Source organism: Prionailurus viverrinus, chromosome X (genome assembly GCF_022837055.1).
Source record: "Prionailurus viverrinus isolate Anna chromosome X, UM_Priviv_1.0, whole genome shotgun sequence".
NCBI classification, from domain to species: Eukaryota; Metazoa; Chordata; class Mammalia; order Carnivora; family Felidae; genus Prionailurus; species Prionailurus viverrinus.
This window is the reverse complement of record NC_062579.1, coordinates 28,383,571-28,402,286: the sequence shown is the minus strand read 5'-3', so window position 1 is coordinate 28,402,286 and position 18,716 is coordinate 28,383,571. Positions and strand designations below refer to the sequence as shown.

General features: G+C 37.9%; 1 protein-coding gene across 1 annotated transcript in view; it reads right to left on the bottom strand.

The window, feature by feature from the left end:
- Positions 1-18,716, bottom strand: part of CFAP47 (cilia and flagella associated protein 47) — a 566,656-nt gene that overhangs the window by 394,379 nt on the left and 153,561 nt on the right. Inside the window, exon 26 of the mRNA XM_047844880.1 lies at positions 11,253-11,462. Coding sequence (XP_047700836.1) covers positions 11,253-11,462 — 210 coding nt within the window. The remainder of the gene's footprint in view (positions 1-11,252; positions 11,463-18,716) is intronic.

Here is an 18,716-nt window from a genome sequence, read left to right as displayed (position 1 = left end):
GACAGCAGGTTTGAGCTAAGAACGTCCTAAATAACTGCTCTTCTTAATACATAAGGGGAGTTTTGAATAACTCAGAAGCTGCTTCTAGCTTCTGTAGAGGTCCTTGGCTCACTTTATACACTTATTTTAAGTATTAATTTAAATGCCGGTTTAAGTACATATTTACAGGCTTTTTTTCTTAATGTTTTATTTTTGAGAGAAAGAACACAGGTGTGCACCAAACAGGGGAGGGGAAGAGAAAGAAGGGGACAGGATCTGAAGCAGGCTCTGTGATAACAGCAGAGAGTCCCAGGTGGGGTTGGAACTCACAAACCATGAGATCATGACCTAAGCCAAAGTTCGAAGCTTAACTAACTGAGCTTATTTACAATAAGCCTGTAGGGGCTTATTATGGGGCCCTACAGGCTTATTGTAAATATTGAAATATCCCAAAAAGTCACATACAAAGCAGATATCAATATATACTACAGTTACTAAGGTCACATTGCCAACCTGAATGCATTAATGCTCTACGTGTTTGACTCTGGGTCTGATTCATTCCCTGCTAATCTCCTTTATGTGATGCAAGTTCCTGCCCCTTCAAAAACAGTAAGGTGTCTGGAAGAGGCAGACTAATAGTACTTTTAAAAATACTAGCCAGAACCAAAGTTTCCAGGTGCGTACTACACAAATACCGAATTACGCACTAAAACAATAATTAGAATCACCTTTCATTATTCCTCATTTTCTTTTTATTGTATTGAATGCTTTAAAAAACAACACAATTCCAATTTAAGTGATTGTCAATGTCAATGTGCTATTATTTTAATAAGAGTGAGCCTAACAAGGTTTATTATGTATCAAAAATGTTTTTGAATCCATAACAGGATGCTACTGTATAGAGAAAAAGATATAATTAAGAGTTCTACATTCTCAGTTTTAACCAAAAGATTTTAAAATATATTTCTCCGCTAGTGAAATGTTCAGTATATTTGTAATTAAGACCATGGGTTTTACCTCTAAATTTAGAATGGAATAACTATCACATATCAATGAAGAAGGTAGAAAATTACAATTTGTCATTTAAACTTTATTAATGCATTAATTTATCTATATATGCAAAGTCCTTATTTTCCTTGTTTTAATGTCAGAAGACATAAAGAATCCAGTACCTTCAAACCAGCAACTTGCAAAAACACAAAAACAAAAACAAGACTGTGACTCATTCTTTTCCAGAAACGATCAAGACGTTTGCCACACAGTATCTTACTCCTGATTACAAAAAACCACAAACTCATATGGAGTTAAGTGACCAACTATATCAGGCAGGACCCAGGAGTCCGTGTGCCAGGAAATTCACAGAGCAGGCTTTAGTGGGAACTTCACTGCTAAAGATACTGAAGCTTCTAAACACCAGCCAATCTCAAATGTGTGGGACCACTTCTCCCAAAGTCATTAGGACTACATTAACTATGTTTTTTGGATACAAAATTGCATTTCGTACAGCAAAAGGGGTGACATTAAAATATCTATCTCTGAAGATCAGTGAATTCTACAATCTAAAAGGGAGGTGCCTATAAATAGGTAATGTAAGCACCTGACAATTAGATTTTCTGATTGTAATGTTAAGTGCCTGACATTAGGCTTGATTGCAGAGGCATCCACTGCAAAGACATGCATATGAAATAAACAAATTGCCAGCTATACAACTAGAAGAGCCAGGGTACCCAGGCCAGAGATCTCTGGTTAACCTAGGTAACTGACCCTCTGAATACTTGCTTTTCCCTTCCCTCACTTTAATTTCTGCTCTTATATTTTAAAATCACTAATAAAGAGTGAACCCCTGAAACCCTAGGTACCCCACTCTCAACCCCAATAAAGGCAGAACACCAGGCTTGCACACTCTTTCTACTGGCGGCCTCACTGTGTGGCCCCGAGTGTGCCTTAGACCCTTAAAACCATGTGAGCAATAAACTGTGTTTTTTCATACTTCCCTGCTGTTTGTAACTGAGGTGCATCTTGCAGTCATGATAAGAATCACCAAGGTCTCAGTCCAGCCACAAGATGTACTCTGAAAGGGGAAGTGTGTGTGGGGATGCAGCACAAATAGCAGAGGTGCAGGTGAATGCTCCCAGCATTTCTAGCCAATAGTCACTATTGATAATGTGAGATTGACCCAAAAGAAAATAGTACAGAATCTTTCCATCTCTGGCTATGACAGGCATTAACCCTTTAATTACTAAGTCTTGAGGGGGCCCAGGGTTCAAAAGGAGCATTGGAGGCAGGCCAGGCACCAGTGTGAGGACCTAGGACAGTGGCTGGTTACCAACCAACAGAGAAATATTTCAAAGATTTTAACCACTGGCAAAGATACGCACCACTGTGTGCCACGTAATCAGCAGCCCTGATTTTAGTTCAACCTCATGTACCAAACAATCCTGCACTATTCTTCCTGTATATTTCCAATCAACATCTCATTCAGAACATAATATGTGGTTCAACTTGCCTCAAAATACCAAAATCTTCCTCTTCAAGTAATGGGTTATATGCCACATGACATACCAAAACTTGAAAAATAATTTTATTCAATTTTCTTAGTAAACCAACCATGTTGTAACAACAAAATCCTAGGATTTGAAAAGTTAAAGGGTGGGGGAGGGGCGCCTGGGTGACTCAGTGGGTTAAGTGTCTAACTCTTGATATGGACTCAGGTCATGATCTCAGGGTTCATGAGATCAATCCCCTCATCAGGCTCTGCACTGACAGTGCAGAGCCTGTCTGGAATCATCTCTCTCCCTCTCTGCCCCTCTCCTGCTTGTTCTCCTTCTGTCTCAAAATAAAGAAACATTAAAAAAAAATTTTTTTAAAGAAAAGTTAAAGGAAAGCAAAGTTGTGTGATAATGGGATTTGATCTCAAATCTAGGTTATTTCCCTCCATAGCTGGGTAAGGGTTGAAAAGAGAAATAGTGCTTCAATTTCCTTTGCTATAAATTGGGAATTTATACTTTACAATGCAGATCACTTAAGCAGATTGGGTTAGATAATGTATTAGCAAATAAAGCAAACCTACTCTAAAAGAAAGATGGGTAAAGATTCTCACAGCAATGCCATTTTCTAGTGTTAATATCACTTCTTTCCAAATATTTAAGTGTTCCCCTCTTAAACCTAATCTCTCTTGATGGCATTTTCCCTCATTCAATCCTTTTAGGTCTAGTGCTTCATGAACTTTACTGTGCACATTAATCACCTGAGGATATTTTTAAAACACAGATGTTGTTTCCTAGATCCAGAATGAGATCACAAATTCTGCCTTTTACAGGAGCTCAGTGTCTGTCCAGATCAGCAACCTCAGCATCAAATGGGAACCTGTTAGACATCCAAATGTGCATGCCCCACCCAAGACTTACTAAATCAGCCCCGGTCAGCAGATGGGCTCAGCATCTGTCCTAATAAGCCCCCTGGGTGAGTCATATCTAGGGTCAAGAATGCTCTAGAGCAAGGGTTCTCAACTTTGACTTCCCATTAGAATCAAATGGGGAGGTTTCTAAAATTTGCAATGTGCAGGCGGCCCTCCAGACAAACTATATCATAGTCTCTGGGTTGGACTGAGGCTACTATAGTTTTAAAAAACTTCCCAGTGTCCAGTTTCTACTGTCCAGTCATGAGAAGCACTGCTCTAGAAGGAAAAGAAAAAAATCACCACAATATCTATTTGATAACTAAGTAATTTAGATTTCTTTCATTTGGCTTAAATTTTAATTTTTAATAGCTCACGTTAGCTCCCTTATAAAATAAGTGAAGTTTTTCCTTTGTTCTAAAGTTATTCAAATTAAATTTGGGTATTAAAAACCCAGGGAAGATACCATTTTGAGCATAAGAGGTATGTGTTAAATGGGATTTAAAAAAATGCATGGAGTACCTCAGAGTTCTGACGTACCACATTCCCAACCATGAAGCCTCAGTTTGTATTTTCTCTTTAAAAAAATTTTTTTTTAATATTTATTTATTTTTAGAGAGAGAGAAAGAGAGAGAGCATGAGCAGGGGAAGGACAGAGAGAGAGAAAGAGAGAGAGAGAGAGAGAGAGAGAGAGAGAGAGAGAGAGAGAGAGAGAGAGAGAGAGAGAGAATCCCAAGCAGGCCCCACATTGTCAGCACAGAGTCTGGTGTAAGACTTGAACTCATGAAACGTGAGACCATTACCAGAGCCAAACCAAGAGTCAGACGCTTAAACGATCGAACCACCCAGGTGGCCCTGTGTTTGCTATTTTAACAAAGAGGACTACTAACTCAGGTTAACCTTCTGGTCACCTGAAACATACAGGTGAAATCAACTCTTGATTTTACAAAAGTAAACACCCTATGTTGGGGATTAATCACAGTAAAATAGTAAGATGTTTTTGGCATCCTTAGGATTTCCATGAAATTAATCTCCCAAAGCCATAACCTTCATTCTTTGCAAGGTCTGGGTAAAGTGCCAGTCAAACTTACAAAGCAACACAAAGCATCAAGACTTTATTCTCAATTATAAGCTCCTTCAGGATATAATGTTCCCTTCTCCTCAACTTGCTGTGCAGAAAAAGGGATTACAACATTCTGGCATCTCTTAATCAATTTGTTCTCTGCATGAATTCCCAGATCAGATACATTTTCAAACGTAAAAATAAACATCAATGCTGAAACATAATATTAACGATGTGGAAATTCCCCAAAGCAATCCTTAACCCTATGATAAATGAACTGCCCCTGTCCATTCTTCCCCTCACTTCAGGGTGGATCCAATCATTCTCTTAATAGAAGAAAATTCCCATCTCTATAGTAGCCACTGGAATCATTCTGGAGATCTAAAATACTGATTTTAAAACTAATGCCAATTCTAGAACATTTACTCAGTTATTGTAACATGCCAGCACAGGGACTGTTCTAGGCAAGTACCTTACAACTATTTTCACATTAAATTCTCACAATCACCATCTGCTCCAATCATCATATCCTCAGAAATGCTTTATCTGTCTGATACATGGAGGTACCCCTTACTTTCCATCTCATTAAACTTATATAATTTCCTCATTAATCTATGATATAATAGTATTTATCAATTTGTTTCTTCCATTACAATAGAAGCTCCATGAGGCCAGGAACTTTGTTTTGACCTCAATTCTAGAAGAAAACCAGGTTTATTATTGCCACTTTGTAGATACTGAATGAATGAATGAATGAATGAGAAAACTAGTCGAGAAATAAGAAGCCTTTTCATGAACAAAAGGGATAATTTTGGAAGCACAAGTTTTTGGTGGTAGGGAATGACTGGCTAACCTCATTACTGTTCAAAAGTCATGGATGTTGCATTTTTTCACTGGCTCAGAACCAAGCAATGGCTCCTCACTTCATTCAATGTAAAAATTCAAATCCTTAAAATAACCCCAAAGGTCCCATTGGGTCTGGGGCTGCTGTTACCTCTCCAACCCTTTCTCCTAAATTCCTCCCTTGGCTCCTTCTACTTAGGTTGCACAGGCCTCTTTGTAAGCATCCATCTGGATGACCCTGCATCAGCTATCCCCTTGATCCGAAAGGATATTACCAGAATCTTTTGAACTGCACTCTCTCCTTCCCATCTCTCAGATCCCATCCTCTTAAGGGAAACACTCCTTATCACACTATACTTTACTGAGACCTAGTCACTCCCTCTCTGGTACTCCCCAAGACCTTACCCTGTTCTTGTACTTTTTGCTATAACCTCCAACAATAACCACATACCGGACTTACCCTTTATTATGTGTACTGTTTCTTGTCTCTTTTCCCCTGCTAGACTCTAAGCTCCACAGGGCAGGTATCATGTTGTGATCTCTGAAGTAACCCCTAGTGCTTAGAATGGTGTCTGGTACATGGTGGGCATTCAATAAATACTTGTTGAATGAAAGAATGAATGCCTCAGTCATTATTCACAATGTCAAATTGCTAACAGATAATAATGTTACAGTTGGGGCGCCTGGGTAGTTCAGTCGGTTAAGCGTCTGACTCTTGATTTTGGCTCAGGTCAGGATCTCATGGTTCGTGAATTCGAGCCCCACATCGGATTCCATGCTGACGGCACGGCACCTGCTTGGGATTCTCTCTCTCCCTCTCTCTCTGCCTCTTCTCTGCTCACATGTGTGCACACACATGCACTCTCTCTCTCAAAATAAATAAACTTTAGGGGTGCCTAGGTAGCTCAGTCTGTTAAGCATCTGACTTCGGCTAGGTCATGATCTCACGGTTTGTGAGTTTGAGCACCACATCTGATTCTCTGCTGTCAGCACAGAGCCCACTTCAGATCCTCTGTCCTGTTCTCTCTCTCTACCTCTCCCCTACTTGCTGTTTCTCTCAAGATAAATAAACTTAAAAAAAAAATAAATGTGTATCATTTAGCCAAAGAAGATGTAATTATAGACCTATTACAATTTCCAAAACTGTATCTTCTCCTTCATTATTTTATATTGATTTATTGGTTAGGGGCCACGTGCAGACATTTTAGACATTCACTAATTTTACCAATAATAAGTTAAAACTTTCTCTTCAAGGTAGATTGTTTCTCAGGATGCATTTCAAAAATCTTTACCTAGGTAAGGGAATTCCTGTTATTCCATATGGGGTATATTTCTTGATCCATTCCCAAAATCTAAAGAGTATAACTTATTTAAGATCTATAAATGCACTTAATATAATTATAAACTATACTCCTTGGTGCAAAAAAGGCAATAGAGAAACTAGTGTGTCTGTGTATATCCCTCCTTCTCTCTCTCTCCCCTTCCCCCCACCACCATACACCCCGACATTGGTGTTTCATAAGCAAAAAGTAAAAATAAGAAAAATCAAGGAGAATAAGGTTGAATTAATTAGAACATAAGGAAGATAAGTTAACCTAGAATAGAGTTTGATCTGTAAAGCAGCATCCCTGACTCTCTCAAAAACCATTCTTTTTAAGTTCATTTATTTATTTTGAAAAAGAGGGAAAGCACCAGCATGGGAGGGACAGAGAGGAGAGGGAGAGAGAGAAACCCAAGCAGGCCCTGAGCTGTCAGCACAGAGCCTGATGCAGGGCTCTATCCCACCAACCATGAGATCATGACCTGAGCTAAAGTTAAGAGTTGGATGCTTAACGAACTGAACCACCCAGGTGCCCCCCTCAAAAGCCATTCTTAATATCATTTAAGCAATTTTATAAACAGATACAAAAATTCCTCATAAAACTATACACTTCTAAAACATAATGAATTTTGTTTCAATAAACACATTTCTTTTGTAGGAAAAGAAAATATTTTAATTTTTACAAAGAATATATGGTTTCCTTTTTGAAATTTTATTGATGTGAAATGTAAAATTTCAAAAAACCACTTTAGCAGTTGTTTTAATACTGGATTTCAATTTAATACATTGATTTGAAGACTTTTGCAAACACTATCAATTTAAAATATCTGAAAGGGTTACAGGATATCTCTTAACTACCCATATACGATAAGCTTATTTTTTAAAGACTTTACTTTTAAGCAATCTCTACACCCAACATGGGGCTTGAATTCACAACGCCGAGATCAAGGGTTGCATGCTCTACTGCCTGAACCAGCCAGGTGCCCCATAAGCTTATTTTTAAGTAAAAATCATGTTCTGTTGTTTACTGATAGTAATTATAACACAGGCTTTTTCAGCGAAACTGTAAACATTAACCATGGACACTATTTATGAGTTTCTGACTCATCAATAAATTAATACATCAATAAAAATAACTAAATATCCAAGTTCTTATTGAGTACACTTTAATTACTATCATTGCTACATGTCAGACATGAAATCTTCATTAATGGGTATGTGTCTTTGTGAGAGAGAGAGAGAGAGAGAGATGCAAAACAACAGGAAAGAAATTACACCATTCCATTTCTTATTCCTTGTAAAGTCTACATATGACAGTGCATATAAAAAAGTATAACTATAATAAAGATTTCTGTATGATTCTATACAACCTAAGTAGTGTTAAAACAAGGTGACTAAATACATAATCATTGGAAACAGAAATTTGGTTTATCCATTATCAAGAGACAGAGAAAGAGCATGAGCACGGGAGGGGTAGAGAGAGGGGGAGACACAGAATTCGAAGCAGGCTCCAGGCTCTGAGCTGTCAGCACAGAGCCGATGCAGGGCTCAAACTCACAGACCACGAGATCATTAGCCTGAGCCAAAGTCGGATGCTTAACCCACTGAGCCACCCAGGCACCACCAATTAACATTTGAGTGAGCTTGGACAAGTTATAACACACTATGGCCCTTAGATACCTCTTCTATAAAGCAGAGGTGAAAATCTTAAAAGCATCCACTTCCCAGGGCTATTGTATGGATTTCATGATATCTAACCTATGATCTAGGACCTGACCTGTGTTAATAGCTGTTGACCTCATGCTTCCTGTATGTGTCCAAGCTTTGATTTGCATAACATCACCTCTCCTAGCTCTCTTCTGTCTCAGTTATGGATATAAAAGCATGCAAGACTCACAATCTGCTCCTGCTGCTCTTTCAGCTTCTCAGTTCTGCCTTGCCAGTATCGATCCAACCAAAAACACCAAAAATATCACCCCCAAAGACAAGGCTGTTTCAACTTCCATACCTAGTATTACACACTTGCAATACTCTTTGACCACATCACCATCCCTCCCATAGATATATACAACCTTCATCCCCAGATTTTTGGGGGAATTTGGGGAAAAGGCAACTAGGGTGTGCAGCCTCTGAACTGAAGGCTCATGAGTGTGGAAGGAACCATTATTAGTGGCAGCAGACACATTAGCATGAGTAATAGTGGATATAGCTCTATATCTATAGAGCTCTATAGCTCTATAGTGGATATAACTTATAGCTCTTAGGCCAGCTGAGCCAATCTGAATGTGACAAAGTCTAAAGAAACAAAATAGGAAGCCATGCAGGTTAGCCCCCAAGGGGAACCACAGTATGAAATGGTCGTGCATGAGTAAAAGAAAGCAAAGCATGATGGGATGAGTGTTTTATTTTGTACTGAACCCATGCATTCCAATATGGACAAATTAGATGCCACAAAAAAAAAAAAAAAAAAAAAAGGAATCAATTTAGGACGAACACTGGCAAGTCTAATTTGTCCTTTGAGATTTTACTCAGAAACCTGAGTAAATAGCCATCCCCAATTTCCCCAAGACATTATCAGTTGCTCCTATTGCAACGCCTTTTGTATTCACCTCTTGGCACCAAAGAGTATATAAAAAACACTGTTTAAAGTTCACCTTTACTACACTGACCTCCATCTCAAAGGACCCCTTTCTAATTTATCTTTTCCTACCCAAAAGATGTGGCAGATCACACATAGATTACCCACAATAAATATAATAGATGAAAACAAATCAAAGAGTAATATTTTTTCCCAAGAGAAATTCTGAGGTGAGAGGGAAGCTCTCACCTTTCCTGGTGGAAGACCTCTTTTATCTCAATGAGATTCAAGATGGAAAGTCTACAGAAAGGCAAAGCCAGCTTTGGAGAGTTGACAGAAGAACTAATGTTATGCACTATGGGAAACTAGATGAGGAGTTAACAATGAATGCATCAGTAAAAGGTTTGCTAATATTAAGGTTCCACAGAGTTCTCATGATTCTTGTTCATCTGGGTGCACAGGAAAGCCTTTTGGAGCCCAATTATGATTTTCAAAGTTTCTAAATTACTTCTAAAAGCTCTACTTTATCCCACACTTGCTGAGGGTTGGGATGGAGCTTAGGGGTAATGAAGGTAAGAAGGGTGGGGAAATCCAGGTAAGAGCAAACAAGTCTCAAGGCTGAAAGGAAGCACACAATAACGACAAGGAAAGAAAAAAAAAAAAGATCATCAATTATAGCACTTCCTCCTTGTAGAGACTGTCTTCAGGTCTCCTTACCATCCTGTTAGTTGACCAGATGTCAACACACTGACACAGTGAAGTCTGTTCCAGCCCCTGTTAGAACCAATTATTCCCCTGTCCCAGAAACAATCTTGTCCACCCAGTATTTAGTGAAACTATTTCTCTCCTCACCCTGGTAATGAGGTCTGAGTCTTCATTAGCTTTAAGACATTCGTGGATAAATTATTCATGATTTTTATTGGTGAGTTCAAAGCTAGACCTTCCATAGCGCTCTGGGCAAAGTGTAAATTTGTGGACTGAAGTAAAGTTAAACTTTTATGAACAAGGTCAGCAATGTACAAAAAGACAGAATGTCTCCCAGGACAGAGGCACAGAGTTCAGCGCTTGACAGGAGCCTAAAGCAAAACCATTAAAATTTTGTTTTTAAATGTCAACACAAGACAGGCTGTTAGCATCAAAAGAGAAAAATGGGAGTCTGCATAGTGTAACTTAGATGATTTTACCCATCAACATATGCAAGAGACACAGAAGCTGGAGGTCAGCAGAACTCCATGAACTGTGTCCTGGCTACGGCCACACTTTGCACTGGATGCAACATTTCCAGTACCATTTCTTTCCCTTCTAATTCCTAACACGGAAGTCAGTCTTTGACTATGAATACACCAAAGAGTAATAATCCCACTACTAGTTAATAAATTATCACACTGAGCACATACACCAACACTAATCTTCAGCGTACAATTCCCTCCAATGCTACTTCTCATTATAAACATTTTTAACAAACTTGATTGCTCTACCCATTGGTGTCTTACAATTTGGAGAATCAAATCTGCTCAGGGTGTAATTTAAAAGTAGAATTTCCGGTCCCACACAGTAAGAAATCTAGAATCATGTTTCCACCAAGGAGTATTTGAATTTCCCTGAGTCTGTTAAAGCTACATGTAACAAAATCATATTGTTTGGAAACTCATTATGCTGATGTTTCTCATTTTCATTTAATACTTATTTAACATTTCCTTTGTGCCAGTTCCTGTCCAATTAACTCAATAGTCATTAACTCAGGGCATTTCTTACTATTACAGATGGGATTCTGTAGATAGGTTCTGCTATTGTGTCCATTTTACAGATGAGAAAACAGAGAGGCTCAAAAGATTAAATAATTTCACCACAGTTAACAGAGCAAGGATTCAAACCCACGTAACCTAGCTTCAGTATATGCTAGTTACCACCATCAAGCTGTTTCTCATGGGAACCATGCTGCATTTAGAACTTTTAAAAAGACCTTTAGGCCCAAAGTCATTATTTTAGATGTCTCTCCATTTAACATTTTACAAGGGTGTAAAACATAAACTCATTATTCTTCACTGTCAGATACAAAAGAATCTCTTACCAGTTATCTCTGTTATCACAGAAAAGAATATCGGTGAAAAATGACACAGGTTTAGATGATTTAAAGCTGAGGTGGCAGGTGAGCTGAGCATTTATTCCACTGGAAGACCCTGTGATGACACAGCCTTTTGGAAACGTTACAGAAAGAGGTTGAGCCTCATCACCATCAAGAAGGCTCACTGTGGGAATCTGGACATCTAAAGTGGAATCTCTGTTTAAAATTAAAAAAAAAAAAAAATAGCTCAAAATCCAAGCAAGTCACTGGATGTAAATGTGTCTCCCTCTGTTTACTGAACCATCCGAACAATTAAACAAGTATTTAAAATAATATGCCCAATTATTAAAGATGTTTTGCATCATCTCTTACATTCTGGTCCCAATATAAGTAAGATGGATAATATATTAAATTGACCACATAAGATGATCCAAAGTTCCTTTTGTCCTCTAAGAACTAAAATAGAGGATTAAGACACCTGATTAAATACAATGTGCTTTTATCGATAGCCATGATATAAACAGTATGGCCCTTAAATATATCCTTATAGAAATTTACCAAAAATTACCACTTTGACAGCTAATGCTTTAATGAATATGGACTAAATATAATATTAAAAGATGCATAAACACATATGATTTTTAATGTGGATACTATTAAGCACTTGTATACATATATTATGAATATTTTCTCATCATTACTAAAAATTCCACTTAACGTTCTTCACACATTTCATTATATACCTATAATTCATTTAAACAATCTAAAATGTTTATGATTTCTAATAACACAGTATGTAGTATACACTTTTAAATATAATACTTGAGCAACGCCTGGGTGGCTCAGTTAGTTAAGCATCTGATTCTTGTTTCTGGCTAAGGTCATGATCTCGCAGTTCTAGAGAAAGAGCCTCGCATTGGGCTCTGCACTGACAGCACAGAACCTGCTTGGGATTCTCTCTCTCCCTTTCTTTCTGTCCCTCCCCTGCTCTCTCTCTCTCTCAAAATAAATAAAATTTAACAATAAATAAATACTGGATAACTTTTAGTGCTCAATAAATATTTAACCATATTACTCAAAATTTTATTGTATATGTAGGCTCCTATAGCAAATAAGAAGTATTAGTAAATGGGAATCATATTTCCCTAATATGTTAATTAGAATGAAGATTATTCAGCTAATTAACTTTAAAAAGTAAAGAAAGATCCCAACTTAAATTACTCAAGCTGATCGGGTTCACTAGGTAAAAAATTAAAAATGTAATTTACAAATCAGGTTTAAATCCAATTCTGTTGTTAATTAGCTACATGTCACTGGATAAGTCATTAATGCTGTTGATTTGACCATTCATACAATGAGGAGACTGGGTTATATCATCTCTACAGTCCCTGTTACATGTTCATTTCATTATATCATATTTTTCAAGATTCAACTTTTAACTTGAGATCATTTTTAAATTTGTTTTTAATATTCATTTATTTTTGAGAGAGAAAGAGAGAGACAGAGTGCAATTGAGGGAGGAATAGAGAAAGAGGGAGACACAGAATCTGAAGCTGGCTCAAGGCCCTGAGCTGTCAGCGCAAAGTTTGAGTTCGAGCCCCACATCATCGGTCTGTGTGCTGACAGCTCAGAGCCTTGAGCCGGCTTTGGATTCTGTGTCTCCCTCTCTGTCTTTGCCCCTTCCCTGCTCACACACACACTCTTTCTCTCAAAAATAAATAAACATTAAAAATAATTTTAATAAAAAGAGACTGAACTAGAGAAGCGCTGAGGTACATACAAGACCTAGACGTTTATGAAAATAATGCTTATAGGCAATTCACAATGGTGCACAATTCCTCACAATTTACATAATTTTAACATGTCAACTAGTTAATCTTTATTTCTTTATAGATAGGTGTATATTTCTAAGTAGAAATATAAGTAGAAGTATCAGAAATATAAGTAGAAGTTTGTTTGGCTTTCTTTTTTTGTTGTTTTATTTGAAGGATATCAACATACATAGTCTTGCTTGACTTAAAAAAAAATTATCTCAATATTTTCTTCCTAAGATTCCTAACATAGTTGTCTCATTAGCTGAAGTTCATCCACTTCACAGCTATAGCTATATTCATGTACACATATATAACAAATTATTATCCTTTTACCTGTCACAGGACATTAGTGCAGTTCCCAGATTTTGCTATTCTGAATAATATTACTATGAACAAAGTCAAACATATAGTACACAAGTGCAAGAGGTTTTCTTGGATATACTATCAAGTGCAATTGTTGGGCTGTGGAATATGCAGATTAAACACTTTGCAGATTATTATCTAGTGTGGTCCTAACTCATTGACATTGTAACTGGGACCTGACTTCTTAATGTCTACCTACCTTTAACAGGCAAAATGCTTATATTATTGTAGTCTCTAATTTTCATTTCCAAATTTACAAAAAGGTCAATTATATGTTTTCAGATGTTCATTATCTACTTAGGAATCTTCTTCTGTGAAGTACTTATCAAAGTTTTTTGGCAACATTTCTGTTGAGTGATTTGATTTTTTTTTAATTTTTTTTTAATATTTATTTTCGTGAGAGAGAGACAGAGACAGAGCACAAGCAGGGGAGGTGCAGAGAGAGAGGGAGACACAGAATCCAAAGCAGGCTCCAGGCTCTGAGCTGTCAGCACAGAGCCCGATGTGGGCCTCGAACTCACAAACTGTGAGATCATGACCTGAGCCGAAGTCAGAAGCTTAACCAACTGAGCCACCCAGGCATCCCTGGTGATTTGATATTGTTCTAATTTTTATCATTTACTTTTTTATTAGCATGAATTTAAGTCTTGCAAGAAATCCTTCTCTACCTACAAATGTTAAAATTGTTTTCCAAAATATTTTCTTTAATTTTTCCTTAAATGTGAAATTTAAGACTTTACTCCATTTGTAATGGATCTTTTTGTATTATGTAAGACAGGAATCCAATTTGAAATATTCCACACAAACAATCAATTGTTCCAGTACCATTTACTGAATAGTAACTTAATTTCTTCCAAGATCTATAATACTATTTATGTCAAATATTCAGTATCTATTCATGTATGGGCTTTCTCCAAGTCTCTTTTTTCTATGCCTTTGGTCATTTTATCTATCACTACACAACTATCATATTGGTTTAGTCTTGATATTTTATAAGGCAAGTCCTTATTCTTCTTCTGGAGTGGTTTGGCTATTCTAGACCCTTGATTCTTCCATGTAAAATTTAGAATTTTCCTTGTTAATCTCCATGAAAAATTTTATTTAAATTTTTATTGCAGTCGCATGAAATATGTAAATTGATTTGTGAAGAAATGTCTTTTTTACAATACTGAATACTCCAAGTCATGAATATGGTGTAAATCTTCATTTACTTATGAGTTCTTTGACTTAAGTTTTATAATTTTCTCTATATAGTTCCATATAGTTCTTCCACATCTTTTGTTTGATTTATTCCTATTATTAATTTTTAATGTTTTTATAAACAGTAATTTTAGAGTTACACATCGTAAATGTTGTATGCTGAAATGCCATGTATTTTATTATTGGACTTACATTTGTCTATTTTGATAAATGACCTTCACAGCATTATCTAATCTACAGATAGTGACAGTGCTTATGTACCTACTCTTACATATTTCATTGCACTTAACTCCCTGGATGAACTAGGTTTTTCACAAAAATGTGTTAGGGAGGCAGTGATTACAGCCATCCTTGTCTTTTCTTTTTTACTCAAAGGGAATTGACTTACGTTCCAGTATCCAAGATAATACCTCTTCTAGATTCATGATAGAAAATTTCAACAATTTAAAGAATATCTCTTTTATTCCTGATTAAGAATTTTATCATGAATGGTATTGTAATTTTATCAAATGCTTTTTTCTTCTGCATCTATGGAAATAATCATATCATTATTCTCTTTAATTCGTAAATGTGGCAGATGAAATAAAAAGGTATTTTAGATTTTTTAACATTAGGCAAATCTTACAATACTGGGATATACCCACATTGGTCATGATTTATTAATATATTTATATAAGTAATAAATAATATATATAATTTAATTCATTAAGGATTATTGCATCTGTTAGTCATTAAGAGAGATTGGCCTATAATTTATCTTTCTCAAACTGTCATTCTTTGATTTTATAATAAAAATTTCTGACTTCATAAAACAAATTAGACCACACTATTTTTCTATTCTATAAAAGAATTTCTATAAGGTTTGAGATACCAGTTTCTTGCAAGTTGAGTAAAACTAGCCTGTAAAAAAATCAGAAGATGGCATTTTCCTTCTAAAATGTTAAGTATTAACTCAAAGACTTTCTGTTTATTCTCAGTATGGTTTTAGTAAATTATATTATTTCTACAAATTTCCCATTTAAGTTTTTAAATGTATTGGAATGAATTTCTTCATAGTATTTTAATTTTCTCATTTTTCTCCAATGCCTATATGATTATATCCCATTATTTTTAAAGTTTATATATTTTGAGACAGAGAGAGAGAAAATACCTGTGCATGCAAGTGGGGAAGGGGCAGAGAGAAAGAGGGAGAGAGAGAATCCCAAGCAGGCTCCACATTATCAGTGCAGAGCCCAAGGCAGGGCTCGAACTAATGAACTGTGAGATCATGACCTGAGCTGAAATCAAGAGTCAGACGCTTAAACTACTGAGCCATCAGGCACCCCATATGCATCATTATTCTTAATATTATGTAGTTGTACCTTCTCTTTTTGTTCCTCATCAATGTCACTGCACCAGTATCCATTGTATTAGTTCTTCAAAGAACCAACTTTTGGTTTCAGTAAACCAATCTTCTATATATTTGTTTCCTATTCCTTTAATTTCTACTCTTTTTCATTTTATCTACATTCTACATTCCTTGGATTTAATCTATTATTCTTATTCTTAAGTTACTGAATAGTTGAAACTTCTAATCATTTTTTATATACTATCAGCATTTAAGACTACACATTTCCATTCTGGGAGGAAGATGGCAGTGTAGGAGGATGCTGGGCTCACCGCATCCTGCTGATCACTTAGATTCCACCCACAACTGCCTAAATAACCCAGAAAACCACCAGAAGACTAGCAGAACAGAGTCTCCCGAGCCAAGCAGAGACGAGAAGCCCACGGAAGAGGGTAGGAAGGGGGGACAGGCGGTGTGCGCTCCACGGACTGGCGGGAGGGAGCCGGGGCAGAGGGGCGGCCCGGCCAAGCAGAGCCCCAAGCAGAGTCTGGCTTGCAAAAGCGGAGGGGCCGGACAGAGTGTGTTCTGACACCAAGTGGGACTTGACATCTGGAAGGTTATACGCAAATAGCTCTGCTCGGAGGGCGGGAAGGCTGGAGGACAAGGGGAGGGAGAGTTGTTGAGCCTGGGAGGACAGAGCTCAGCTTGGCGGGGAACAAAGGCGCTCGCCAGCGCCATCTCCCTTGCCCATCCCCCAGCCAAAATCCCAAAGGGAACCAGTTCCTGCCAGGGAACTTGCTTGCACCACGCAAACACCCAAAGCTGTGCTTCTGCGGATAAATCCCTCTGGCGGGTTTGACTCCCTCCCGGTGCCACAGGGCCCCTCCCAAAGCGGATCACCGAAGGGTAAGTGAGCTGAGCCTGCCCCCCCAGCCCCCCCTGCCCCTGGGCACCTTGCCGATCCACCCCTGCTAACATGCTAGAACCCCAGCACAACAAGCCTGGCAGTGTGCAAGTAGCCCAGACAGGCCACGCCACCCCACAGTGAATCCTGCCCCTAGGAGAGGGGAAGAGAAGGCACACACCAGTCTGACTGTGGCCCCAGTGGTGGGCTGGGGGCAGACATCAGGTCTGACTGCGACCCCACCCACCAACGCAAGTTATTCAAGACAGCACAGGGAAGTGCCCCGCAGTCCCGCACCACTCCAGGGACTATCCAAAATGACGAAACAGAAGAATTCCCCTCAGAAAAACATCCAGGAAAACACAACAGCTAAGGAACTGATCAAAAAGGATTTAAACAATATAACAGAAAGTGAATTAAGAGGAATAGTCATAAAATTAATCGCTGGACTTGAAAACAGTATAGAGGACAGCAGAGAATCTATTGCTACAGAGATCAAGGGACTAAGGAACAGCCAGGAGGAGCTAAAAAATGCTATCAGTCAGCTGCAAAATAAAATGGAGACAGCCACAGCTTGGAATGAAGAGGCAGAGAATAGGTGAACTAGAAGATAAAATTATGGAAAAAGAGGAAGCTGAGAAAAAGAGATAAAAAAATCCAGAAGTATGAGGGGAGAATTAGAGAACTAAGTGACATAATTAAAAGCAATAATCTACGCATACTTGGTATTCCAGAGGAGGAAGAGAGAGGGAAAGGTGCTGAAGGTGTACTTGAAGAAATCATAGCTGAGAACTTCCCTGATCTGGGGAAGGAAATAGGCATTGAAATCCAAGAGGCACAGAGAACTCCCTTCAGACGTAACTTGAATCGATCTTCTGCACAACATATCATAGTGAAACTGGCAAAATACATGGATAAAGAGAAAATTCTGAAAGCAGCTAGGGATAAATGTGCTCTAACATATAAAGGGAGACCTATAAGACTCGTGACTGATCTCCCTACTGAAACTTGGCAGGCCAGAAAGGAATGGCAGGAAATCTTCAACGTGATGAACAGAAAAAAAAATGCAGCTGAGAATCCTATATCCAGCAAATCTGTCATTTAGAACAGAAGGAGAGGTAAAGGTCTTCCCAAACAAACAAACTTTGAAGGAATTCATCACCACTAAACCAGCCCTACAAGAGACCCTAAGGGGGATCCTGTGAGACAAAGTACCAGAGACATCGCTACAAGCATGAAACCTACAGACATCACAATGACTCTAAACTCATATCTTCCTATAATAACACTGAATGTAAATGGACTAAATGCTCCAACCAAAAGACATAGGGTATCAGAGTGGATAAAACAAGACCCATCTATTTGCCGTCTACAAGAGACTCATTTTAGACCTGAGGACACCTTCAGATTGAGAGTGAGGTGATGGACACCTTCAGATTGAGAGTGAGGTGATGGAGAACTACTTATCATGCTACTTGAAGTCAAAAGAAAGCGGGAGTAGCCATACTTATATCAGACAAACTAGACTTTAAATTAAAGGCTGGAACAAGAGATTAAGAAGGGCAGTATATAATAATTACAGGGTCTATCCATCAGGAAGAGCTGACAATTATAAATGTCTATGCGCCAAATACGGGAGCCCCCAAATATATAAAACAATTACTCACAAACATAAGCAACCTTATTGATAAGAATGTGGTAATTGCAGGGGACTTTAACACCCCACTTGCAGACATGGATAGATCATCTAGACACACGGTCAATAAAGAAACAAGGGCCCTGAATGATACATTGGATCAGATGGACTTGACAATATATTTAGAACTCTGCATCCCAAAGCAACAGAATATACTTTATTCTCG